At 45.2% G+C, this 20,847-nt stretch overlaps 1 protein-coding gene across 4 annotated transcripts in view; it reads left to right on the forward strand.

The window, feature by feature from the left end:
• Window positions 1-20,847, forward strand: part of SNRNP25 (small nuclear ribonucleoprotein U11/U12 subunit 25) — a 121,032-nt gene that overhangs the window by 4,548 nt on the left and 95,637 nt on the right. For 3 of the 4 annotated variants that reach the window (XM_073542773.1, XM_073542775.1, XM_073542771.1), the window contains exons 4-6: window positions 396-501; window positions 588-662; window positions 2,382-3,380. In XM_073542773.1, the coding sequence (XP_073398874.1) occupies window positions 396-501; window positions 588-662; window positions 2,382-2,442 (242 nt within the window). In that variant the 3' untranslated portion in view covers window positions 2,443-3,380. Of the gene's footprint in view, window positions 1-395; window positions 502-587; window positions 663-2,381; window positions 3,381-20,847 lie in introns of those variants that run through there. The other variant, XM_073542772.1, reaches the window with a different exon arrangement.

Genomic DNA, 20,847 nt, shown 5'->3' on the forward strand with positions numbered 1-20,847 from the left:
GGTCAAGATATGCAAGCTCGCAACCCACGTCAAGAGTCCTCGCGCTTGTGAGTCCTAACACTAAACAGCAAAGTAACTAAAAGAGGACTGAAAATCCTCCAGAAATTCTCAAAAACCAGCAGAAACAAGGCAGTGATGGTTACCTGCCCAGGCAATAACATACTAGGCAACCACCCATGGATTGGTAGGCCAAGAGTGGTTATTTCATCAGTATTTTTGCACCTGTGTTACCGCCATCTTAACTACATGGGTATGCTGCACTTTGACAGTGCGTTTTTGTGTAGGCCTGGTCAGGCAAACGTCGCTGCCTTCTTTCTGCTGGTTTTTGAATATGGTACTTTTGCATCATTCTATACATTTTGTATCTCTACATTTTATGTACTTTTTTCTTGCAGCTGTAGTTGTTATCCAGAATGCCACAGTTCTAGATTTAAAGCGAGGAATCCAGCGCTACGTTCAGCTAAAGCACCAGAGGGAAGGAGGAATACAGCACATCAGCTGGTGAGTGCTGTAGTATATTTTGTGTGTTCTTTGTGGATCGGTGTGATGTGATATGTGATGACTGACGCACATTTCCCTATTGCTAGGAAATATGTCTGGAAAACTTATCAGTTGTCCTTTTCTGGAGAGAAGCTGGATAATGATGAAAAAAGTCTTCGGGAGTAAGTTCAGTCCATTCTGCTGTGTGCGGAGCTGAGATGGGTCACAGTGATGTTCTCTTTCCTTATACAGGCAGTCCCTGTGTTGCCAGATAGAGACATTCTGGATATGATGGCCACCCATTGCACATATGATCCTCTTCTTTCTGGCATCAGGCGTTCCGCATCTCCGGCCTCTTCACTATAGGCCTGGGCTTCAGTCCCCGTCCATGCGGCAGCTCACTGCACATCATAAGGCTGCAATGACGATGTGACCTTATGACTCTCGGTTATCTCCTGCTTGGACACGGCTGGGAGCCTGACCTTTAATGAAGAGCCCGAAGATGCAGCACAGTGAAAAGAAGATTTGATGGTGGCTGGAGAGGTCCGCAGTGAGGACAGTATGTTAGTGGGGGGGGCGGTTTCAACATCCGATATTCCTATCTAGACGTCCCATGTAAGTCAGATGTTTGTAAGTTGGGACTGCCTATTTTTTTTTTTTTTTATATAGGTTTCAGTGTCCTCCTCTTTACTACTGTCAGGTTAATTAAGGACTTAATTCCAAGAGGGAGAAATGGGGTTTACAGTATATGACCCAATTCATAGCACAAGTATATAACATGAGGACCTTGTGAGGGCCTACCTTCTACTAGAGAAGGAGACAGTGGGTGGCAAGACTAGTGGCTCACGTGGCCATGCTGTGGCAGCAGGGTTCATGTAGCTTACCGGCTTTTTTATTCTAGAGATGGGATCTGCCCAGTTAGGGATCAAGTGCAGAGTATGGTGGTGGCACGGGGGAATCTTAGAGAAGACAAGAAAAACAGAGGTCTTATGAGGACGGGAGATAACATAGGAGGAGATTCGGTCACAGATTGCTGCTTTGTGAGCTGTTGTCAGTACTTTCAACTGAATTCTTTGGACGATGAATGATGAGAGAAGGGATTGGAAGAGGAGCAACAAGGGGAGAGGTGGATTGGAGTGGTGTGTGGAGCCATTTCTGTAAATGAGAGGTCTGGATGGAGGGAGGAATAAAGAATTTGGTTATCTGCCAAAGCAGAGGGGTGAGATCTCGGACTAAAAGGTAAATTTGCAGTAAAAGAGGTAATGCATGCAATTCTGAGAGCTGTCCTCTGCCAATAGTAAGGCTAGAGAAGATTAAGAGCCCCAGGGCAGAGTCTTGAGGGCCACAGACGAGACAGACGTGGTGTGTGAGTGATGGACACTGAGGACTTGATTCATTGTTACACCTGTTTTTTGGTTAGTTTTGAATGTTTATCATGTTTTTGCTTTGCTCAAATTGTTTTTTTAGTTTTTGCCTTTTTTGTCATCTATTTTATGTTTTCCTAATGTTCAGTACTGTGAGCGGGGTTTGGGGTTTCTGGATATTTTCAACTGATTCATCAATTTTTAAAAAAGTCTCAACATTATGTAAATGTGCTGCAGTTTTCCCCTGGATTCGTTTTCTTTTGTGTTTCTGAAAAACTTTAGCGGAACAAGTGACTTTTTAGTTGCAAAAAAAGGTTAAAGGAAAAAATAAAAAGCATTTATGATTTGGCACAAAGTTCATGAACCACGTGCATCATATTGACGAATTGGGCACAAGAAATGTAAAGAAAAAAATATGACTTTAAAACCATCTTCCAAATGATGAATCGGGCCCTAAACGTCAGTTGTTGAGGTTTGGCGCTTTAGTGAGATGCGGCTATGTTATACTTAATGACTGAACTATTTGATGTCTTTTAGGTACGGGATTAAAAATCGGGATGAAGTGGTTTTTATTAAGAAACTGAAAAAGAAGTACTGATTGGGTCAGTGGCATTACATCTAGTTCCCTTGTGAAGGATTTTGTCATTACGTAGATATATCTGTAAATATTACAGTTTCGGTAGCATTTTTACTGATGGTAACGCCTGCAGGACCTATAGAAAAACCCTATGGAGAAGAGGAACAGATTCCAGCAGGACTCACGAAGCTTAGGGTCATAGTGCTTGTGATAAAACATGGCATAGCACTCGGCCCAGTGTTATTCTATGGGACAGATTAGATTATTTTCTCATGCTGATTTGGCATGAGAGAACGATGGCAGAATGCAGCGAGTGCATCTGAGAATTGGATCACACGCACCCATACGAGACTATGGGTGTGTGTAAAATATTGGACTGCACTCAGATGTCATCCCAGTGTAGTCTGATATACACAGAGTCAGGCCATGGAGGAAATTACTTTCTCCATCTCCTCCACACCTGTGCTCTGATTGAAGAGGATGACACTCGGATCACACTCACCGCAAGAGCCGAGGGTTATTAGCATCTCGCATCGGGTGCCATACGCTAGTCTGTTTCCAGCCTCGTAGTAATAATTCAGCCTGTTTCACTTGCATCACGGGGAAACACTTGTAGCCAAGCAGAAGCAAGCGGTCTGCAGACCGGACACTGAATAAATGGACTTGACGGCGTCTCTACCTGGACAATGACTATAGCCGATGTCATGAACATGCCTTTGTATGTAAATTGTATGCTTGTGCTAGGCAGCCATGATCCACCTGGTATTCTTATTTCCATCGTGTTCTTTGAATAAACGTTGAATTAAGCCCAATTTATACTAGGCCTGGTTGACTTTAGAATATATACAATCATATATATTGATGGATGACAAAGCACGGACCCCGCTGATGTCTGCCGATCTTTTATTGATTGCAGATGTCCTTTTCACAGTCTTGTATAATAAAAATTCACAAATGTTTTTATAATTTATTTTGTCTGTGTACAGCTAGGCTTTATGGACACAGCCCGTCATGGGCAGGAGTCAGCTCCTGCACCAGGACGTACTGTGTCCGTCATGCATTTAAACTGTCACTAACAGCCAGGAGCAGTGTACGTGCCTCCCCTGGCTGATAATCCCCTAAATGCTGTGACCGATCACAGCATTCAGGAGGGAGGCAGATTGACGGGAGCTCCCTCTGCCTTCAGATCAGCGTCCCCGCTAAATCATTGCAGGGGCCCGATCATTGCCATGATGACCCCCAGATCACCAAGCTACAGAAAGCTTGAGAGCATGCTCACAATGCTGGTGCATTGCAATGCATTATACCTGCAATCAAAGTAAAAAAAAAAAGTGAAAGTTCCATAAAGGACTAGGTAAAAAAGAATGTAAAAAGAAATCTTGCATAATAATAATCCACTATTAAATACACAAAAGTACACGTTTGGTATCGCCGCGTCTGGAACAATTCGATCTATAAAATTGTCATGCTAGTTAAGCCCTTCAGTGAATGCCGTAAAAAAAAAGTAGCAAACTATGCTTTACCATCATACCGTTTGGAAAACGTGGAATAAGACACGATCTAAAAGACGAATGTAAATAAAAATAGTATCACTGAAAATGCCATCTTGTCTCGCAGAAAATAAGCCGCCAAACAGCTCCTTAAGTGGAAAAATAAAGTTATAGCTCTCAAAATAAAGCGATGCAAAAGTACCGTATTTTTCGGACTATAAGACGCACCCCAATTTTCAGAAGGAAAATAGGGAAAAAAATAATGTGTCAAATGGGGGTCCGTCTTACAGTCCGAATTCAGCTTACCTGGGAAGGGATCCGGCACAGGTGGAGGAGTGGTCACAGGGGTCATTCAGTGGTCCAGGCTCGTGCGGTGGCGGCTCTGTGCTGGGGCAGGTTGGTTGTGCTGGAGCAGCTGGGCTGTACTGGGGCAGGTTGGCTGTGCTGGGGCAGGTGGGCTCTGTGCTCCGGTGCAGGGGCGGCGGCTCCACCGGCATTTCCTCCAAGCCCGGAGGCCCCGCACATCCCTTGCTGGCCGCCGCCATGTTGCGGTGGCCGCCGGGAAGATGGCCGCCAGTCCGGGGATGGCGCATGCGCAGGTTCAGATCTCGTCCCGAGATCTCGGAGGACGAGATCTCGCTGCCGAGATTTGAATCTCTTCCTTCAGATCAGTGTCCCCGCTAAATAATTGCAGGGGCCCGATCGTTGCCATGATGACCCCCAGATCACCAAGCTACAGAAAGCTTGAGAGCATGCTCACAATGCTGGTGCATTGCAATGCATTATACCTGCAATCAAAGTAAAAAAAAAAAGTGAAAGTTCCATAAAGGGACTAGGTAAAAAAAAATGTAAAAAGAAATCTTGCATAATAATAATCCACTATTAAATACACAAAAGTACACGTTTGGTATCGCCGCGTCTGGAACAATTCGATCTATAAAATTGTCATGCTAGTTAAGCCCTTCAGTGAACGCCGTAAAAAAAGTAGCAAACTATGCTTTACCATCATACCGCTTGGAAAACGTGGAATAAGACACGATCAAAAAGACGAATGTAAATAAAAATATCACTGAAAATGCCATCTTGTCCCGCAGAAAACAAGCCGCCAAACAGCTCCTTAAGCGGAAAAATAAAGTTATAGCTCTCAAAATAAAGCGATGCAAAAGTAATTATTTTTTCTATAAAAGTTTTTAGGTGAAAGCACCAAAACATAAAAAAAATATAGATGTGGCATCGCTGTAATCATACTTATACGAAGAATAATGCGGCCTTATCAATTTCACCACACGCAGAATGGAGGAAAAAAAATTCCTGAATTGTTGGTTTTTGTTTTCTCTGCCTCCACAAAAATCGGATAGAAAGCGATCAAAAAATGTTATGTGCCCGAAAATGGTACAAATAAAAACTTCAACTTGTCCTGCAAAAAACAAGCCCTCACATGACTGTGGGCCGAGATATGGAAAAATTAAAGCTCTCAAAATATGGCGATGCAAAAACTTCTTGCAAGAAAAAGCGTCTTTTAGTGTGTGACAACAGCCAAACATAAAAAAAAAACCTGATATAAATCTGGTATTGCTGTAATTTCACCGACCAGAAGAATAAAGTCGCCTAATCACTTATATTGCACGAGGAACTGTGTAAAAAATAAATTAAACCAATTCTTCACCTGCTGTGGATTTGTTCATTCTGCCTCCCAAAGATCGCAGTAAGGCTTGGTGCGCATTATCCTGCACTCTACACTAAGTGCTTACACCAGAGTTTCCGTGTAAATCTCTGAAATATGTGATTCAGACAGAACCGCTGGCAGAATATTCCCCATAATGAGACAGATGGAGGCCCTGTGGATGCCATAGGACCTGTTATCTGGTGGTGTCCGTCTTTTTTGGCGTGCATAAAAACGCAGTCCACCATAGTTTTGTGCACCTCTGAAAGGAAGGACAACGCTGAACAGAGGCCAGACAAAATCCAGAGTAACTCTGCTGCCTCATAGTGATTGGATCCCTAGGGGGTTTCATCTGTCACGTAGCTGGGAGATTTAGATGGAAACCCCAAAGTAAGTGCTCAGCGTAGAGCGCCGGATAAATGTGATCCCAAACGTTATGAAAAATGTTCTCAATAAAAGCCTCAACTCAATCCACAAAAAAAGCAAGTCCCCACTGAGGTCCGTCATCTGTTAATGAAAATATAGGAGGCGTCCACGTTACTGGTCGCACAAAGGCTATGGAAAACCAAAATGGCTCATTGCCCCCAAAAAGAAATTCAGCGAATTGTCCGCTCCCAAATCCAAATGCCCACCTCCCTTCTGAAGCCCAGTGTGCATAAACCACCTTTAGCATTCACATTTGACAGGGGACGGTATAATTTCCAAAATGGGGTCACTTGAGGAGGGATTCAGCTCTCTAGCACTTAGGGGCTCAGTATATGGCGTCTATAAACTATTTTAGGAAAATCTGCGCTCCAGGAGGCAAATAGCGCTCCATCCCTACCGAGACTCTCCCTGTGGCTAAGTAGCACTGTACAGCCACATATGAGGTATTTCTATATTCAGCAGAAATTGTGGGACAAATTCTGGTACCAATTTTACCCACTTGTGTGAAAATGTTAAATCTGGGGCTAAAACAAAATTTTTGTGGTAAAAATGTAGTTATTTTTTCTTCACTGCCCAACGGTATAAAATTCTGTGACCCAACAATGGTGTCAAACTGATCACTGTACCCCTAGATTAATTTATCAAGAGGTGTATTTTGTAAAATGGGGTCGCTTATGAGTAGTCCTGCTGTTCTGGCACCTCAGGGGCTCTCACAGTTGGTCATGGCACCCTCAAACCATAATAGTAAAATCCTGCACTATAATATGGTGCTCCCTCCCTTTTGAGCTTTGCACTGTGCCTTAAAAGTAGTTTTCACCCACACATGGGGTATTGGCACACTTGGAAGAAATTGCACAACAAATTTGGGTCCATTTTCTCCTGCTGTCCTTGAGAAAATAAAAAATGTGATCTAAAAGAAAAAATTTGCGGAAAAATATTTTTTTTTTTTAAAGTTTTCTTAGTTCTGTTATAAACTTTTGTAAAGCACCTGGTGGTTCAAGATGCTCACGACACATCCAGATAAGTTCCTTAAGGCTACTTTCACACATCAGTTTTTTGCCGTCAGGCAGGATCCGGCTATTTTTAGAAAAAACGGATCCGGCATAAATTTTGGAGAACTGTAGAAACGGATCCGTTTTTTTGCTGGATCCGTCTAGCAGGTTATATCTGTTCCTGGGGGCTGGCCAATTGGATCTGAGCATGCGCAGACTTAAAAAAACCGGATCCGGTGGCTGGATCCGTCTTTTTCTGGATCCGGCGCATTCCGGCGCCCATAGACTTTCGCCGGAGACAAAAAACGTTACAGTAGCCGTTTTTTCCAGACGCCGGAATGAGACAAGTTGCCGGATCCGGCAAAAAACGGATGAAACGCAGTGCCATCCGGCACGATCCGGCGCTAATGCAAGTCTATGGGGAAAAACTGGATCCGGCATTGCATTTTGCCGGATCCGGTTTTACAAAAAAAAGCCGGATCGCGCCTGAAGGCAAAAAACTGATGTGTGAAAGAGGCCTTAGGGGTCTGGTTTCCAAAATGATATCATGATATCACTTGTGGGGGGTTTCCACTGTTTAGGCACATCAGGGGCCCTCCAAAAGTGACATGGCTTATGCTCTCAATTCTAGCCAATTTTGTGTTCAAAAAGTCAAACCTTGCTCCTTCCCTTCAGAGCCTTGCCGTGTGCCCAAACAGTAGTCTTCCTCCACACATGGTCTATCGGCGTACTCAGGAGAAATTGCACAAAAATTTTGGGGGTCCATTTTCTCCTGCTACCTTTGTTAAAACAAAAAAAATTGGTGGAAAACGATGATTTTCGTGTAAAAAATTTGATTTTTAATTTTCATGGCTCGTCGTTATAAACTTATGTGAAGCACTTTGGGGTTCAGGGTGCTCAACAAACATCTAGATAAGTCCCTTGAGGGTTCCCTGAAAAATACCTACAGGAAAATTGCCCACACGTAAAATTGCCAATTGCAGCATCACAAAGTTTCAGATCTATGATATTTGAGGTCCAAGGTGAGGATGTTCACGTGATATGTGATCAACGTGTGATTTACAGTTGACCTAATGCAAAACTGCAAGAATGATGAAGATCTGTAATTTGTAGCAGTCTGTCATTATCAGCAATAGATAGACCTAGTCTGCTCTCATCTCTCACTGATTCTGCCTTACTCCTCCCACCAGCCCAAAACAGCAGCACATGCAGAACCATCAGTATTGTGATCCAGAGGAGCCATCACTGCTATCAGTACTCACAAAAGTATCACTGTATTATCTGTGGCGTTACATGGGACTGCAGGTCAGATCTAAGGCCACGTTCACTCAGTGCGGATTCTCCTGCGGATCCGCAAGTCATGTACAGTACAATGTTAGGCAATGGAAATGGAAACTGCTGTGGACATGCTGCGGAAAAATCCGCGCGGATTAGCTGCGGGTTTATTTCCGCAGCATGTCAATTCTTTGGGCGTATCTGCAGCGTTTCTGCACCCATTGACTTGCATTGATCCGCAGCAAAAACGCAGGTCTCAAAAAGATCTGCGGCTTTGCTGCGGATGAACTGCAGCAGATCGGGAGGGGGGAAGAGTGTGGGTGGAGTGTGGGTGGTGACTGTGCGAGTGTATGGTGTGTGGGCAGTGACTGTGTGCAGGGGTCTGTGCGGAGTTGTCGGGGGTCTGCGGGGCTCATCAGGCTGTCGGGGTCATCGGTCTGTCCGGCGGGTGTGCAGGGGGGCTGTGTGTGTGTGTGCAGGCATCGTCCAATGGGACTACAAGTCCTATTGGGCGATGCCTGCTACCCTGTCAGTGAGTGACACATTAGCCAATGATGGGACAGTAGTAGTCCCATCGTCCGGCTAATGTGTTGAATGTAAAAAAAAACAAACAACATATAACATACAGAACATATAACATACAGAACATACATATAACATACAGAACATATAACATAAAGAACACACAACATAGAGTATAACATACAGAACATACAATATATAATATACAGAACATACATACAACATATAACATACAGAACATACATATAACATATAGAACATACAAAATATAACAGAACATACATATAACATACAACACATAACAGAGTATGTACTCACCGCACACACCTAATTAACCGAAGCCATCGATCACCTGTAATAAAAATAAAATAATAAACCAACCTATACATTACTTTTTCCCGTTTCCCATGACGGCACACATGAGAGAGGGGATCCGCGCAGTCAGGACAGGAACCCTACTGAAGATAAAAGGGCGGTACCTCTCCCTCGCTTCAGTTAGGTTTCCTGTCCTGACAGGGACCCGTGTACTGAAGACGTACCTGCCCCTCTCTCGTGCCGGCGTGGAAGAACAGGCAGGGTCCTGGGCGCCATGCGTCGGGGAAGGGAAGCGCCGTCCGCGGGTCCCCCGGGGGCTCAGCGTCCGAGCGGGCGCAGGAGCAGCACGGCCTGGGGTCCTGGGGCTCTGCCGTGGCTGCTGCGCCGCCCTCTCCCCATCTGCCGCATCCAGGAGCGTTAGGGAGCGGCCACTTCCGGGTCGCGCTCCCCTGACGTCACACGCAGGGCACGCTGGGAGGGGGCGCCGGCAATCCAAGATGGCGGCGCCCATAGCAAATAACGCCGGCTGGCGAAAGGAGATCCCGGCGGCATGGCGGGGGGGGAGGGGCTGTGGGGTAACCGGAGGAGGCGGAGAGTGCAGTGGATCCCCCTTACAAAAGGGGGATGACCACAGAAGACGCACTCATGCCCAAGACTTCATGATGGAAGTGGGGCAAGACGAGCAGCGTCAGCAGCAGCGACAGCAGCGTCAGCAGCAAGACCTCTCGCCAGATGCCAGGCCGAGCCGCCAACATACCAGGAGCAGTCGCTCGAGTGGTGGGAGCGGCAGTCGTAAACGCGACCGGCATGACTCTGAAACGTCCAGGAGGAACATCACGAGTGCATCTGAGGAGCCTCCGAGATCAGTACCCCTGATTGACAGCGGTGGTGAGTGATCTACGTGAATGTCACCCTTATGGTAACGGGGTTCCATTTTCTCTGTTTGACCACTAGGGGTCGAGGAAGGCCAGCAGCAAAACCAAAAATAGAGAATGCGCCCTATGTAAACACCCGCTGGCAGATCAGTGGCAGAAAGACCTCTGCGCTGACTGTATGAATAAAACTATACAGGAGGAGACCCCTGATTTGGTGACTAGCCTTAAACAGTTAATTCAACAGGAGGTGAAAGGCTCCCTAAAGGCAGCCCTTAAAAAGAAAGATAAAAGAGATTGTAAAAGAAGCTCCGATTCAGAGGCCTTGCCAAGGCAGAAGGGGCGGGATAGATCCTTGTCCCCCTCCACCTCCTCTTCCTCTACTTAGTCCTCAGAATCCTCCTCGGACAGCGATATAGGCGGCCGTCCATGTTTCCCAACAGAGGATGTGGAAAAACTGGTCAGAGCGATTAGGGCTACAATGGGCCTTTAACAAGGAAAAAGCTCCCAAATCATTAGAGGATGTAATGTTTGGAGGACTGGAGGAAAAACGAAAACGTACCTTCCCTGTAAATGATAAAATAAAAGCGCTAATTGACAGGGAATGGAAAAAACCGGAGAGGTCAGGGGGCTTACCTTCCGCATCATAGAGGAGGTACCCTTTTGAGCAGAAGGATTCAGAAGCCTGGGAAAAAGTCCCAAAAATTGATGGGGCTGTAGCCAGATCCTCAAAAAAGGTATCCCTACCATTAGAGGACTCTGGCGTGTTGAAAGACCCGCTTGACAAAAAAGCAGACGGTTTCCTGAAGCACATCTGGGAAGCTTCAGCAGGTGGATTGAAACCAGCGATAGCTGGTACCTGTACCGCTCGTGCCCTCATGGTCTGGCTGCAACAAATAGAGGACCAGATCAAGGATAGAGTTCCTAGGGACGAAATTCTGGCTAATTTGACACTGGTGCACGGAGCAGCGGCTTTCCTAGCAGATTCCTCTGCAGACTCCGCAAGATTGACAGCTAGGGCAGCAAGCCTGTCAAGCGCGGCAAGACGAGCCCTGTGGCTTAAAGGGTGTCCCGGAGATTTACCATCAAAGCATAGGTTATGTTCCATTCCATGCGATGGCCAATTCCTCTTCGGGAAAAAACTAGAAGAGATTTTGGAACATGCGGGGGATAGGAAGAAAAGCTTTCCCCGATTTCCGGGACAACCTAAAAAGCAGCCCTTTCGGAGGAGGAGATTTAACAGGGGTCGTCCCCCGGGAGATAGAAAAAGTTGGGACTTTAAAGAAAGAAGAGGATCGGGCTATATGTTTAAAGGGCCCTCCACTTCCTCCAAAAAATCTCCCCAATGACATTGGGCCGGAGGTAGGGGGAAGGCTTTCTTTCTTCCTTTCCGCCTGGGCAAATATCTCCCCCAGTACATGGGTCCTAAATATAATCAAGGACGGCTTAAAAATAAAATTCATCCGTCCGCCCAGGCATACCTTCATAGTGACACCCAGAAGGAAAGCCCAAGAGCAACAGCTGGCCCTGGAGACGGAAGTCTTGGGACTAGTGAAAAAACAAGTCCTACGGGAAGTCCCAGTGCAAGAAGAAGGAAGGGGGTTCTACTCCCCCCTCTTCTTATTACAAAAACCAGACGGCTCTTGGAGAACCATTGTCAACCTGAGGAGACTCAATCAGTGGGTAGACAATTGCTCCTTCAAAATGGAGTCAATCAACACGGCCACAAAGATCCTGTTCCAGCATTGCCTCATGGCAGTGATAGATTTAAAAGATGCCTACTATCACATCCCAATTCATCGGGAGTATCAAAAATATTTGAGAGTAGCGCTCTATGTCCAGGGGCAGGTGAAACACTACCAGTACGCAGCCCTTCCATTTGGCCTGTCTACAGCCCCCAGAGTATTCACCAAAGTGATGGCCGAAGTAATGTCTTTTCTGCGTTCCAGGGACATAGTGATTGTCCCATACCTAGACGACTTTCTGGTAATAGGGAGGTCGGAGTCCCACTGCACACATCAAGTGAAGGAAGTGATAGCAATTCTAGTAGGACTAGGATGGATAGTAAACATCCCCAAGTCAAGGATAACCCCAGTAAAAGAGCAATCCTTCCTAGGGTTGATATTGGACTCCGAGCAACAACGCTGCCTCCTACCAGAGAGCAAAGTGACCAAGATAAGGGGCCTAGCTCGCACAGCAATACAAAGGCCAAATATGACACTGAGGAACGCAATGTCCCTTTTAGGCTCGTTGACATCATGCATACCCGCAGTAGCATGGGCGCAGTACCACTTAAGGCAACTACAGTGGGAAGTTCTGTCAGCACAGAAACAATTAAAAGGGCATTTAGAAGGCAAACTATGTCTCTCAGTGGCTGTAAGAGATTCCTTGCTCTGGTGGACTGTAGAAAAGAATCTAACAGCCGGGGTCCCGTGGCAAAAAACAGTCGAAGACATCATTACAACAGACGCGAGTGCCACAGGATGGGGAGCACACCTGAGATCCCACTCAATACAGGGGACCCGGTCCTCGCTAGAAAGAGATCACGGTTCAAATGTAAAAGAACTATGGGCAGTGGAAAAAGCCGTGAAACATTTCCTTCCCTTACTTCGGGGCCGCCACACCCGGGTCATGACGGACAATCAAGCAGTAGTAGCCTACATCAGTCACCAGGGGGGAACGAGATCTCGGGGCCTCATGCAAATATCAGATCTACTCTTCCAGCTAGCAGAACAACATCTGTTATCCATCACCGCACTGCACATAAAGGGGGCAGAAAATATACAGGCAGACTTCCTGAGTCGCAGGCACCTAAGACAAGGGGAATGGTCCCTAAACCCCCAAGTCTTCCAACAAATAGTTCAGGCCTGGGGCAAACCAGAAATAGACCTGTTCGCTACCGCACACAACCGGAAGGTCAGGAAGTTCTGCTCACTAAACCCAAGGGAAAACCCCTTTGCAGTAGATGCCCTACAAATACCCGGGAAGTTCATCCTGGCCTATGCATTTCCCCCGATAACAATGATCCCAGTAGTGGTCAGGAAAATCAGGGAGGATCGAGCGAGAATAATTCTTATAGCTCCGTTTTGGCCGAGAAGGCCTTGGTTCTCCCTTCTGAGGCTTATGTCACTGACAGATCCATGGATACTACCAGAGATTCCAGACCTGCTCTCCCAGGGACCAGTGGTCCACTCTCAGGTGAAGGGCTTCCATCTAGCAGCCTGGAATTTGAGAGGGCACTACTGAGTCGCCAGGGATTCTCTCCAGGGTTAGTCTCCACCCTGTTGAAAAGTAGGAAACATATAACATCCCAAATCTACGTTAGAACGTGGAAAAAGTTCCTAGACTTCCTGGCGGAACCCTTGGGGGATGTAGTGCCAGTGGGACCTATCCTAGAATTCTTACAGTCGGGGGCTACAACTGGGGTTAGCCACTAACACACTCAAAGTTCAAGTCTCAGCTTTGGGGGCCCTATATAACTGCAACTTAGCAGCCAATAGGTGGGTGTCCCGATTCATAAAGTCCTGTGGCAGGTCAAGGCCGGTCATTATCCCAAAGATACCACCCTGGGACCTCAACCTAGTCTTAGAGGCCTTAACCAAAGACCCCTTTGAACCACTACTAGAACTGTCACCAAAGCTACTTACACTTAAAACCGTCTTACTGGTAGCCTTAATATCAGCCCGAAGAGTCAGCGACCTTCAAGCTCTGTCTATATGTCCTCCATATACACAGATCTTGGATGACCGAGTGGTTCTAAGACCAGACCCGGCCTATCTCCCCAAGGTAGTCCAAAAGTTTCATAGGACTCAGGAGATCTCCTTGCCATCGTTCTGTAACAATCCTAGAAACCCTGGGGAGCAAAAGTTCCATACATTAGATGTAAGAAGAGCCATATTACAATATCTGTCAGTAACTAGTCAGTGGAGGAAAGATCAGTCCCTTTTTGTAGCCTTTCAGGGTAGTAGAAAAGGGCACGGGGTAGCTAAGAGTACCATTGCCAGATGGATCAGGGAGGCCATTATGTTATCCTACTCCGCAAGTGGCGCTCCGGTTCCAGAAGGCATGAAGGCTCACTCCACCAGAGCCGTGGCTACCTCCTGGGCAGAGAAGGCTGAGGTATCAATTGAACAAATTTGTAAAGCCTCTACTTGGTCCTCACCTTCCACCTTTTTTAAGCACTACCGACTTGATCTGTCTTCCTCTACTGACCTAACCTTTGGTAGAAGGGTGCTGCAAGCGGTGGTCCCTCCCTAAGGTGTCTTATTCTACAAAAGTCTCTCGTGTGCCGCCATGGGAGACGGGAAAACACCAAGGTTACTTACCGGTAGCCGGTTTTTCCGGAGCCCATGACGGCACCTGTATATTCCCCCCCTTTTTCACTCCTTTGGTGTGCACTATAGTTTGGGTGTTTTTTTTTAGTTAGATATAATGTGGTGATAGTTTTACCATGTGTACTAACCCGGGGGCCTCTCATGCTCTGTAAACCAGCTGAAGCGAGGGAGAGGTACCGCCCTTTTATCTTCAGTAGGGTTCCTGTCCTGACTGGGCGGATCCCCTCTCTCATGTGTGCCGTCATGGGCTCCGGAAAAACCGGCTACCGGTAAGTAACCTTGGTGTTTCTGCCGTAGTCCAATTAATATTGAGGGTCCCACGATGATCTCCCATGGAGAACAGCCGCATCAGCTGATGCGACCCCTCTCCAGGGGCTCCAGCACTGAAATGACAGGAGAAGGTAATTCTCCGCTGTGTATCCCTCCGCTGGGAAAGACGTCCCGTAACCCTAGCCCTAACCCTAATTCTCACGCCGCAGTGCTGTAAAGTGAGACTCTGAACTAAGGTAACCTTAGTCATGGACTTTAGGAGCCATTGTCTCCTGTAAGTTCATCACTGGGAGCCCCTATAGAGCAGTCACATCGCCTGATGTCACTGTTCTATAGGGAAGATCGTCACGGGACCCTCATTATTAATTGGACTGCATCGGACAGGGAGTATCAAATCAATCAATCAAATCAAATTTATTATCGCCAAGTACATATTACATATATACAAGGAATTCTTTGTGGCAAAGAGGCAACATAATATATAACAACAGATACAACAAGTAACATCTAACAAGACAGATACAGTATATAGTCTACACATGACGATTTAATTGTTGAACAGAGAGTGGATAGAAGCTGTTCATATGGCGGTTGGTGCTGCATTTGGGGACTCTGAAGCGACGTCCTGAAGGGAGTAGTTGGAATGAGGAGTGTCCCGGGTGAGAGGGATCGGATGAAATTTTCAATGCGTGGGATCGAATACTCTTATCATAAAGATCCTGGATTTTAGGCAGGGGGGAACCTATAATTCTCTCTGCTGTTCTGAAAGTCCTTTGTAAGCGGAGTTTGTCATGCGCAGTGGCTCCCCCATACCAGACTATCAGAGAGGAACAAATCACAGATCTGATGACAGCATTAAAGAATAAGATCAGCAGATTCTTAGACAAACCATATCTTTTCAGCTGACGCAGGAAGAACATCCTCTGTTGTGCTTTTCTTATAACAGCATCCACGTTTTTCCCCCATTTAAGATCATGAGAGATGATAACACCAAGGAATTTGGTCTCTGTGACCCTAAGAACCACTTCGTCATGGATGTAGATTGGAAGTATCTCATGTTGATCTTTCCTAAAATCCACAACCATCTCAGCAGTTTTTTTAGTGTTGAGTACAAGATTATTGGCTTTACACCAGTCACATATTCTTTCCACCTCACTCCGATACAAGTCTTCAGCATTTCCCCTGATGAGACCAATCAGTGTCATATCATCGGCAAATTTCAAGATTTTTACTGAGTCTGCTGAAGAGATGCAATCATTCGTATAGAGAGAAAACAGTAACGGGGACAAAACACACCCCTGAGGTGCCCCGATGTTTGTGACCAAGGTGTCCGAAGTGAATGGTCCAACTATTACACTCTGTATCCTGGCTGTCAGGAAGTTATAAATCCACAAGCATAAGTTGAGAGGGACTCCAAGAGCTACCATTTTCTTATGAAGTAAATTCGGATCAATGGTATTGAACGCTGAGCTAAAGTCCATGAAAAGAATCCGGACATATGAGTGCAGTTCATCTGTATGATCCAAAATGTACTTCAGTGCCAGATTGACAGTGTCGTTTGCCGAACGATTCTCCTTATAGGCAAACTGAAGCGGGTCCCATAGCTTCTGCGTGAATTTTATCAGGTGGGACATCATAATTCTTTCGAAGACTTTCATAGCTACAGATGTGAGTGCTACTGGTCTATAGTCGTTCAACTCAGAGGATCCCACTTTCTTGGGGACAGGGATAATTGTGGAATTTTTCCAACACTGAGGTACAACGCACTCTTTCAGTGACACATTGTATATATTTGTCAGTATAGGGGCAAACTGGGAAGCACATACTTTCAGACACATTGGAGATACACCATCAGGGCCAGGTGCCTTTTTGACCTTAAGTCCCTTCAGGATGCGTATCACCTCTGCCTCGGAGATCACTACTTGGGTGTTGCACAATGAATGATCTTTATATGAACAGACTGAGGAGCTTAGAGATGAATAGCCACTGTGTGTAGAGCTTGCCTCAAATCTGCAGTAGAATTCATTTAACTCTGCTGCCAGACTTCTGCTGGGGTTCACTATAGTGGGGTGGCTTTTATAATTGGTGACCTCTCTTAATCCTCTCCATGCAGTATACGGTTGGTGTTTTTTTCTAGGAGACGAGGGCGTCGCTTGGATCTGCACGCACAATAAAAATATGAAAACCTTGTCGTGTTTTATTTCATTAAAAGACTTTATTCTTTTGTGTGTGTTTTTTTTTAACCCTTTCAAAAGATTAATAATGGATTGGTGTCTTATTGACACCTCTCCATTATCAGGCTAGTTTCACATTAGCGTTTACGGCGGCTGCGCACGGCCGCCACTAAGCCCCGGCCCCTGCCGCGCCTCCGCCGGTAGCTCCGCCTACGGACGCATGACGCTGCACGCGTCCTGCGTCCCCTATCTTTAGCACTGGGGACGCAGGCCGTGCGCAGTATGCGTTTGGCGGCGCATGCGTCCTTTTGACGTTGCGCCGACCAGCGCCAAACGCAACAGGTTGCAATTTGGTGCGCTCGGCGCAGCATCAAAAGGCGCGGCAGTGGGCGGGGCTTAGCAGCGGCCGTGCGCAGCCCGACGCTGCAGCCGTAAACGCTAATGTAAAACTAGCCTTAACCGGGCTTAATGTCACCTTCCAATAGCAAGGTGACATTAACCCCTTATATTACCCCATATCCCACCGCTACACGGGAGTGGGAAGAGAGGGGCTAAGTGCCAGAATTGGCAGATCTTATAGATGCGCCATTTCTTTGGTCGCTGTGGACTGGTATTTGTAGTCGGGGGGGCAATATCCATGACCCCTTCTTAGGCTATGAATATCAGCCCGCAGCTGTCTGCGTAGCCTTTCTGGCTATAAAATATAGGGGGACCCCACGTCACTTATTTTGGGGGGTCCCCCTATCTTAACCCCTTAAACCCCAAGGGTGGTTTGCACGTTAATGACTGGGACAAATTTTACAATTCTGACCACTGTCCCTTTATGAGGTAATAACTCTGGAACGCTTCCATGGATCCCGGTGATTCTGACATTGTTTTCTCGTAACATATTGTACTTCATGTTAGTGGTAAAATTTCATTCAAATAAATTGCGTTTATTTGTGAATAAAACGGAAATTTGACGAAAATGTTGAAAATTTCGCAATTTTCAAACTTTGAATTTTTATGCCCTTAAATCACAGAGATACGGCACACAAGAAACTTAATAAATAACATTTCACATATGTTTACTTTACATCAGCACAATTTTGGAACCAAAATTTTTTTTTGTTAGGAAGTTATAAGGGTTAAAAGTTGACCAGCGATTTCTCATTTTTGCAACACCATTTTATTTTTACGGACCACATCACATTTGACGTCACTTTGAAGGGTCTATATGATAAAAAATACCCAAAAGTGACACCATTCTAAAAACTGCTCCCCTCAAGGTGCTCAAAACCATATTCAAGAAGTTTATTAACCCTTCACGTGCTTCATAGGAATTTTTTGCATGTTTAAAAAAAAAAATGAACATTTAACTTTTTTTCACAAAAAAATTACTTCAGGTCCAATTTTTTTTATTTTACCAAGGGTAACAGGAGAAACTGGACTGCAAAAGTTATTGTGCAATTTGTCCTGAGTACGCTGATACCTGATATGTGGGGAGGAACCACTGTTTCGGCGTATGGCAGAGCTCAGAAGGGAAGGAGCGCCGTTTGACTTTTTCAATGCAAAATTGGCTGGAATTCAGATCGGACGCCATGTCACGTTTGGCGAGCCCCTGATGTACCTAAACAGTGGAAGCCCCCCATAAGTAACCCCATTTTTGAAACTAGACCCCCCAAGGAAATAATCTAGATATGTGGTGAGAACTTTGAACCCACAAGGGCTTCACAGAAGTTTATAATGTACAGCCGTACAATTAAAAAAATCATATTTTTTCCACAAAAACAATCTTTTCACCCCCAATTTTTATTTTCCCACGGGTAACAGGACCATAAAAGTTATTGTGCAATTTGTCCTGAGTACGTTGATACCCCATATGTGGGTGTAAACGACTATTTGGGCGCATGGCAGAGCTCGGAAGGGAAGCAGCGCCATTTGACTTTTTTGGCTGGAATTGAGATCGGACACCATGTCGCGTTTGGAAAGCCCCTGATGTACCAAAACAGTGGAAACCCCCAACAAATGACACCATTTTGGAAACTAGACCCCCCAAGGAACTTATCTAGATGTGTGGTGAGAACTTTGAACCCCCAAGGGCTTCACAGAAGTTTATAACGTACAGCCGTACAATTAAAAAATCATATTTTTTCCACAAAAATTATCTTTTCACCCTGTTTTTATTTTTCCAAGGGTAACAGGACCCCAAAAGTTATTGTGCAATTTGTCCTGAGTACGCTGATATCCCATATGTGGGAGAAAACTACTGTATGGGCACACGTCGGGGCTCGGAAGGGAAGTAGTGACGTTTTGGAATGCAGACTTTGATGGAATGGTCTGCAGGTGTCATGTTGCCTTTGGAGAGCCCATGATGTACCTAAACAGTGGAAACCCCCCACAAGTGACCCCATTTTGGAAACTAGACCCCCTAAGGAACTTATTTAGGTGTGTGGTGAGCACTTTGAACCCCCCAGTGCTTCACAGAAGTTTATAATGCCTGGGCGTGAAAATAAAAAAACGCATATTTTTTCCACACACATGATCTTTTAGTCCCCAATTTTTTTATTTTCCCAAGGGTAACAGGAAAAACTGGACCCGAAAAATTGTTGTCCAATTTGTCTTGAGTACGCTGATACCCCATATATGGGAGAAAACTACCGTATGAGCACACGTCGGGGCTCGGAAGGGAAGTAGTGACGTTTTGGAATGCAGACTTTGATGGAATGGTCTGTGGGTATCATGTCACGTTTGGAGAGCCTCTGATGTGCCTAAACTGTTGAAACTCCCCACAAGTAATCCCATTTTGGAAACTAGACCCCCACAGAACTTATCTAGATGTGTGGTGAGCACTTTGAACCCCCAAGTGCTTCACAGAAGTTTATAACGCCCGAGCATGAAAATAAATCATATTTTTGCCCCCAACTTGTTATTTTCCTAAGGGTAACAGGAGAATTTGGACCCCAAAATTTGTTTTGCAATTTGTCCTGAGTAGGCTAATACCCCATATGTGGGGGGTGAAACACTGTTTGGGCACATGGCAGAGCTTGGAAGGGAAGGAGCACCATTTAACTTTTTGAAAGCAGAATTGGCTGGAATTGAGATCAGACGCCATGTTGCGTTTGGGAGAGCACCTGATGTGCCCAAACAGTGGAAACCCCCAATTCTAACTCCAACCCTAACCCCAACACACCCCTAACCCTAGCTCTAACCCTAGCCCTAACCCTTACGGGAAAATGGAAATAAATACATTTTTTTAATTTTATTATTTTTCCCTAACTAAGGGGGTGATAAAGTGGGGTTTGATTTACTATTTATAGCGGGTTTTTATTTTTGGCAGCTGTCACACGCTAAAAGACGCTTTTTATTGTAAAAATAGTTTTTGCTTCACCACATTTTGAGAGCTATAATTTTTCCATATTTTGACCCACTGAGTCATGTGAGGTCTTATTTATTGCGGGACGAGTTGACGTTTTTATTGGTGCCATTTTCAGGCACGTGACATCTTTTGGTCGCTTTTTATTCCGATTTTTGGGACGCAGAATGAACAAATACCAGCGTTTCATGAATTTCTTTTGGGTGGTGCGTTTACACCGTTCTGCTTGCGGTAAAATTGATAAAGCAGTTTTATTCTTCGGGTCAGTACGGTTACAGCGATACCTCATTTATGTCTTTTTTATGTTTTGGCGCTTTTATGCAATGAAAACAATTTTATATAAAAAATAATTATTTTTGCATCGCTTTATTCTGCGAGCTATAACTTTTTTATTTTTTCGCTGATGACGCTGTATGGCGCCTTGTTTTTTGCAGGACAAGATGACGTTTTCAGTGGTACCATGGTTATTTATATCCGTCTTTTTGATCGCGCGTTATTGCACTTTTTGTTCGGCAGTATGATAATAAAGCATAATTTTTTGGTTTGTTTTTTATTTTTTACGGGGTTCGCTAAGGGGGTTAACTAATGGGACAGTTTTATAGGGCGGGTCGTTACGGACGTGGCGATACCAAATATATGTACTTTTATTGTTTTGTTTTTTTTTTATTTCCAAAAAATGAATTTATTAGGGAATATTTTTTTTTGTAAAATTTATTTAGCGTTTTTTTTATAAATTAT

The sequence above is a fragment of the Dendrobates tinctorius genome, unplaced genomic scaffold (assembly GCF_039654945.1).
Source record: "Dendrobates tinctorius isolate UK_male_01 unplaced genomic scaffold, ASM3965494v1 ptg000129l, whole genome shotgun sequence".
In the NCBI taxonomy this organism is placed as follows: Eukaryota; Metazoa; Chordata; class Amphibia; order Anura; family Dendrobatidae; genus Dendrobates; species Dendrobates tinctorius.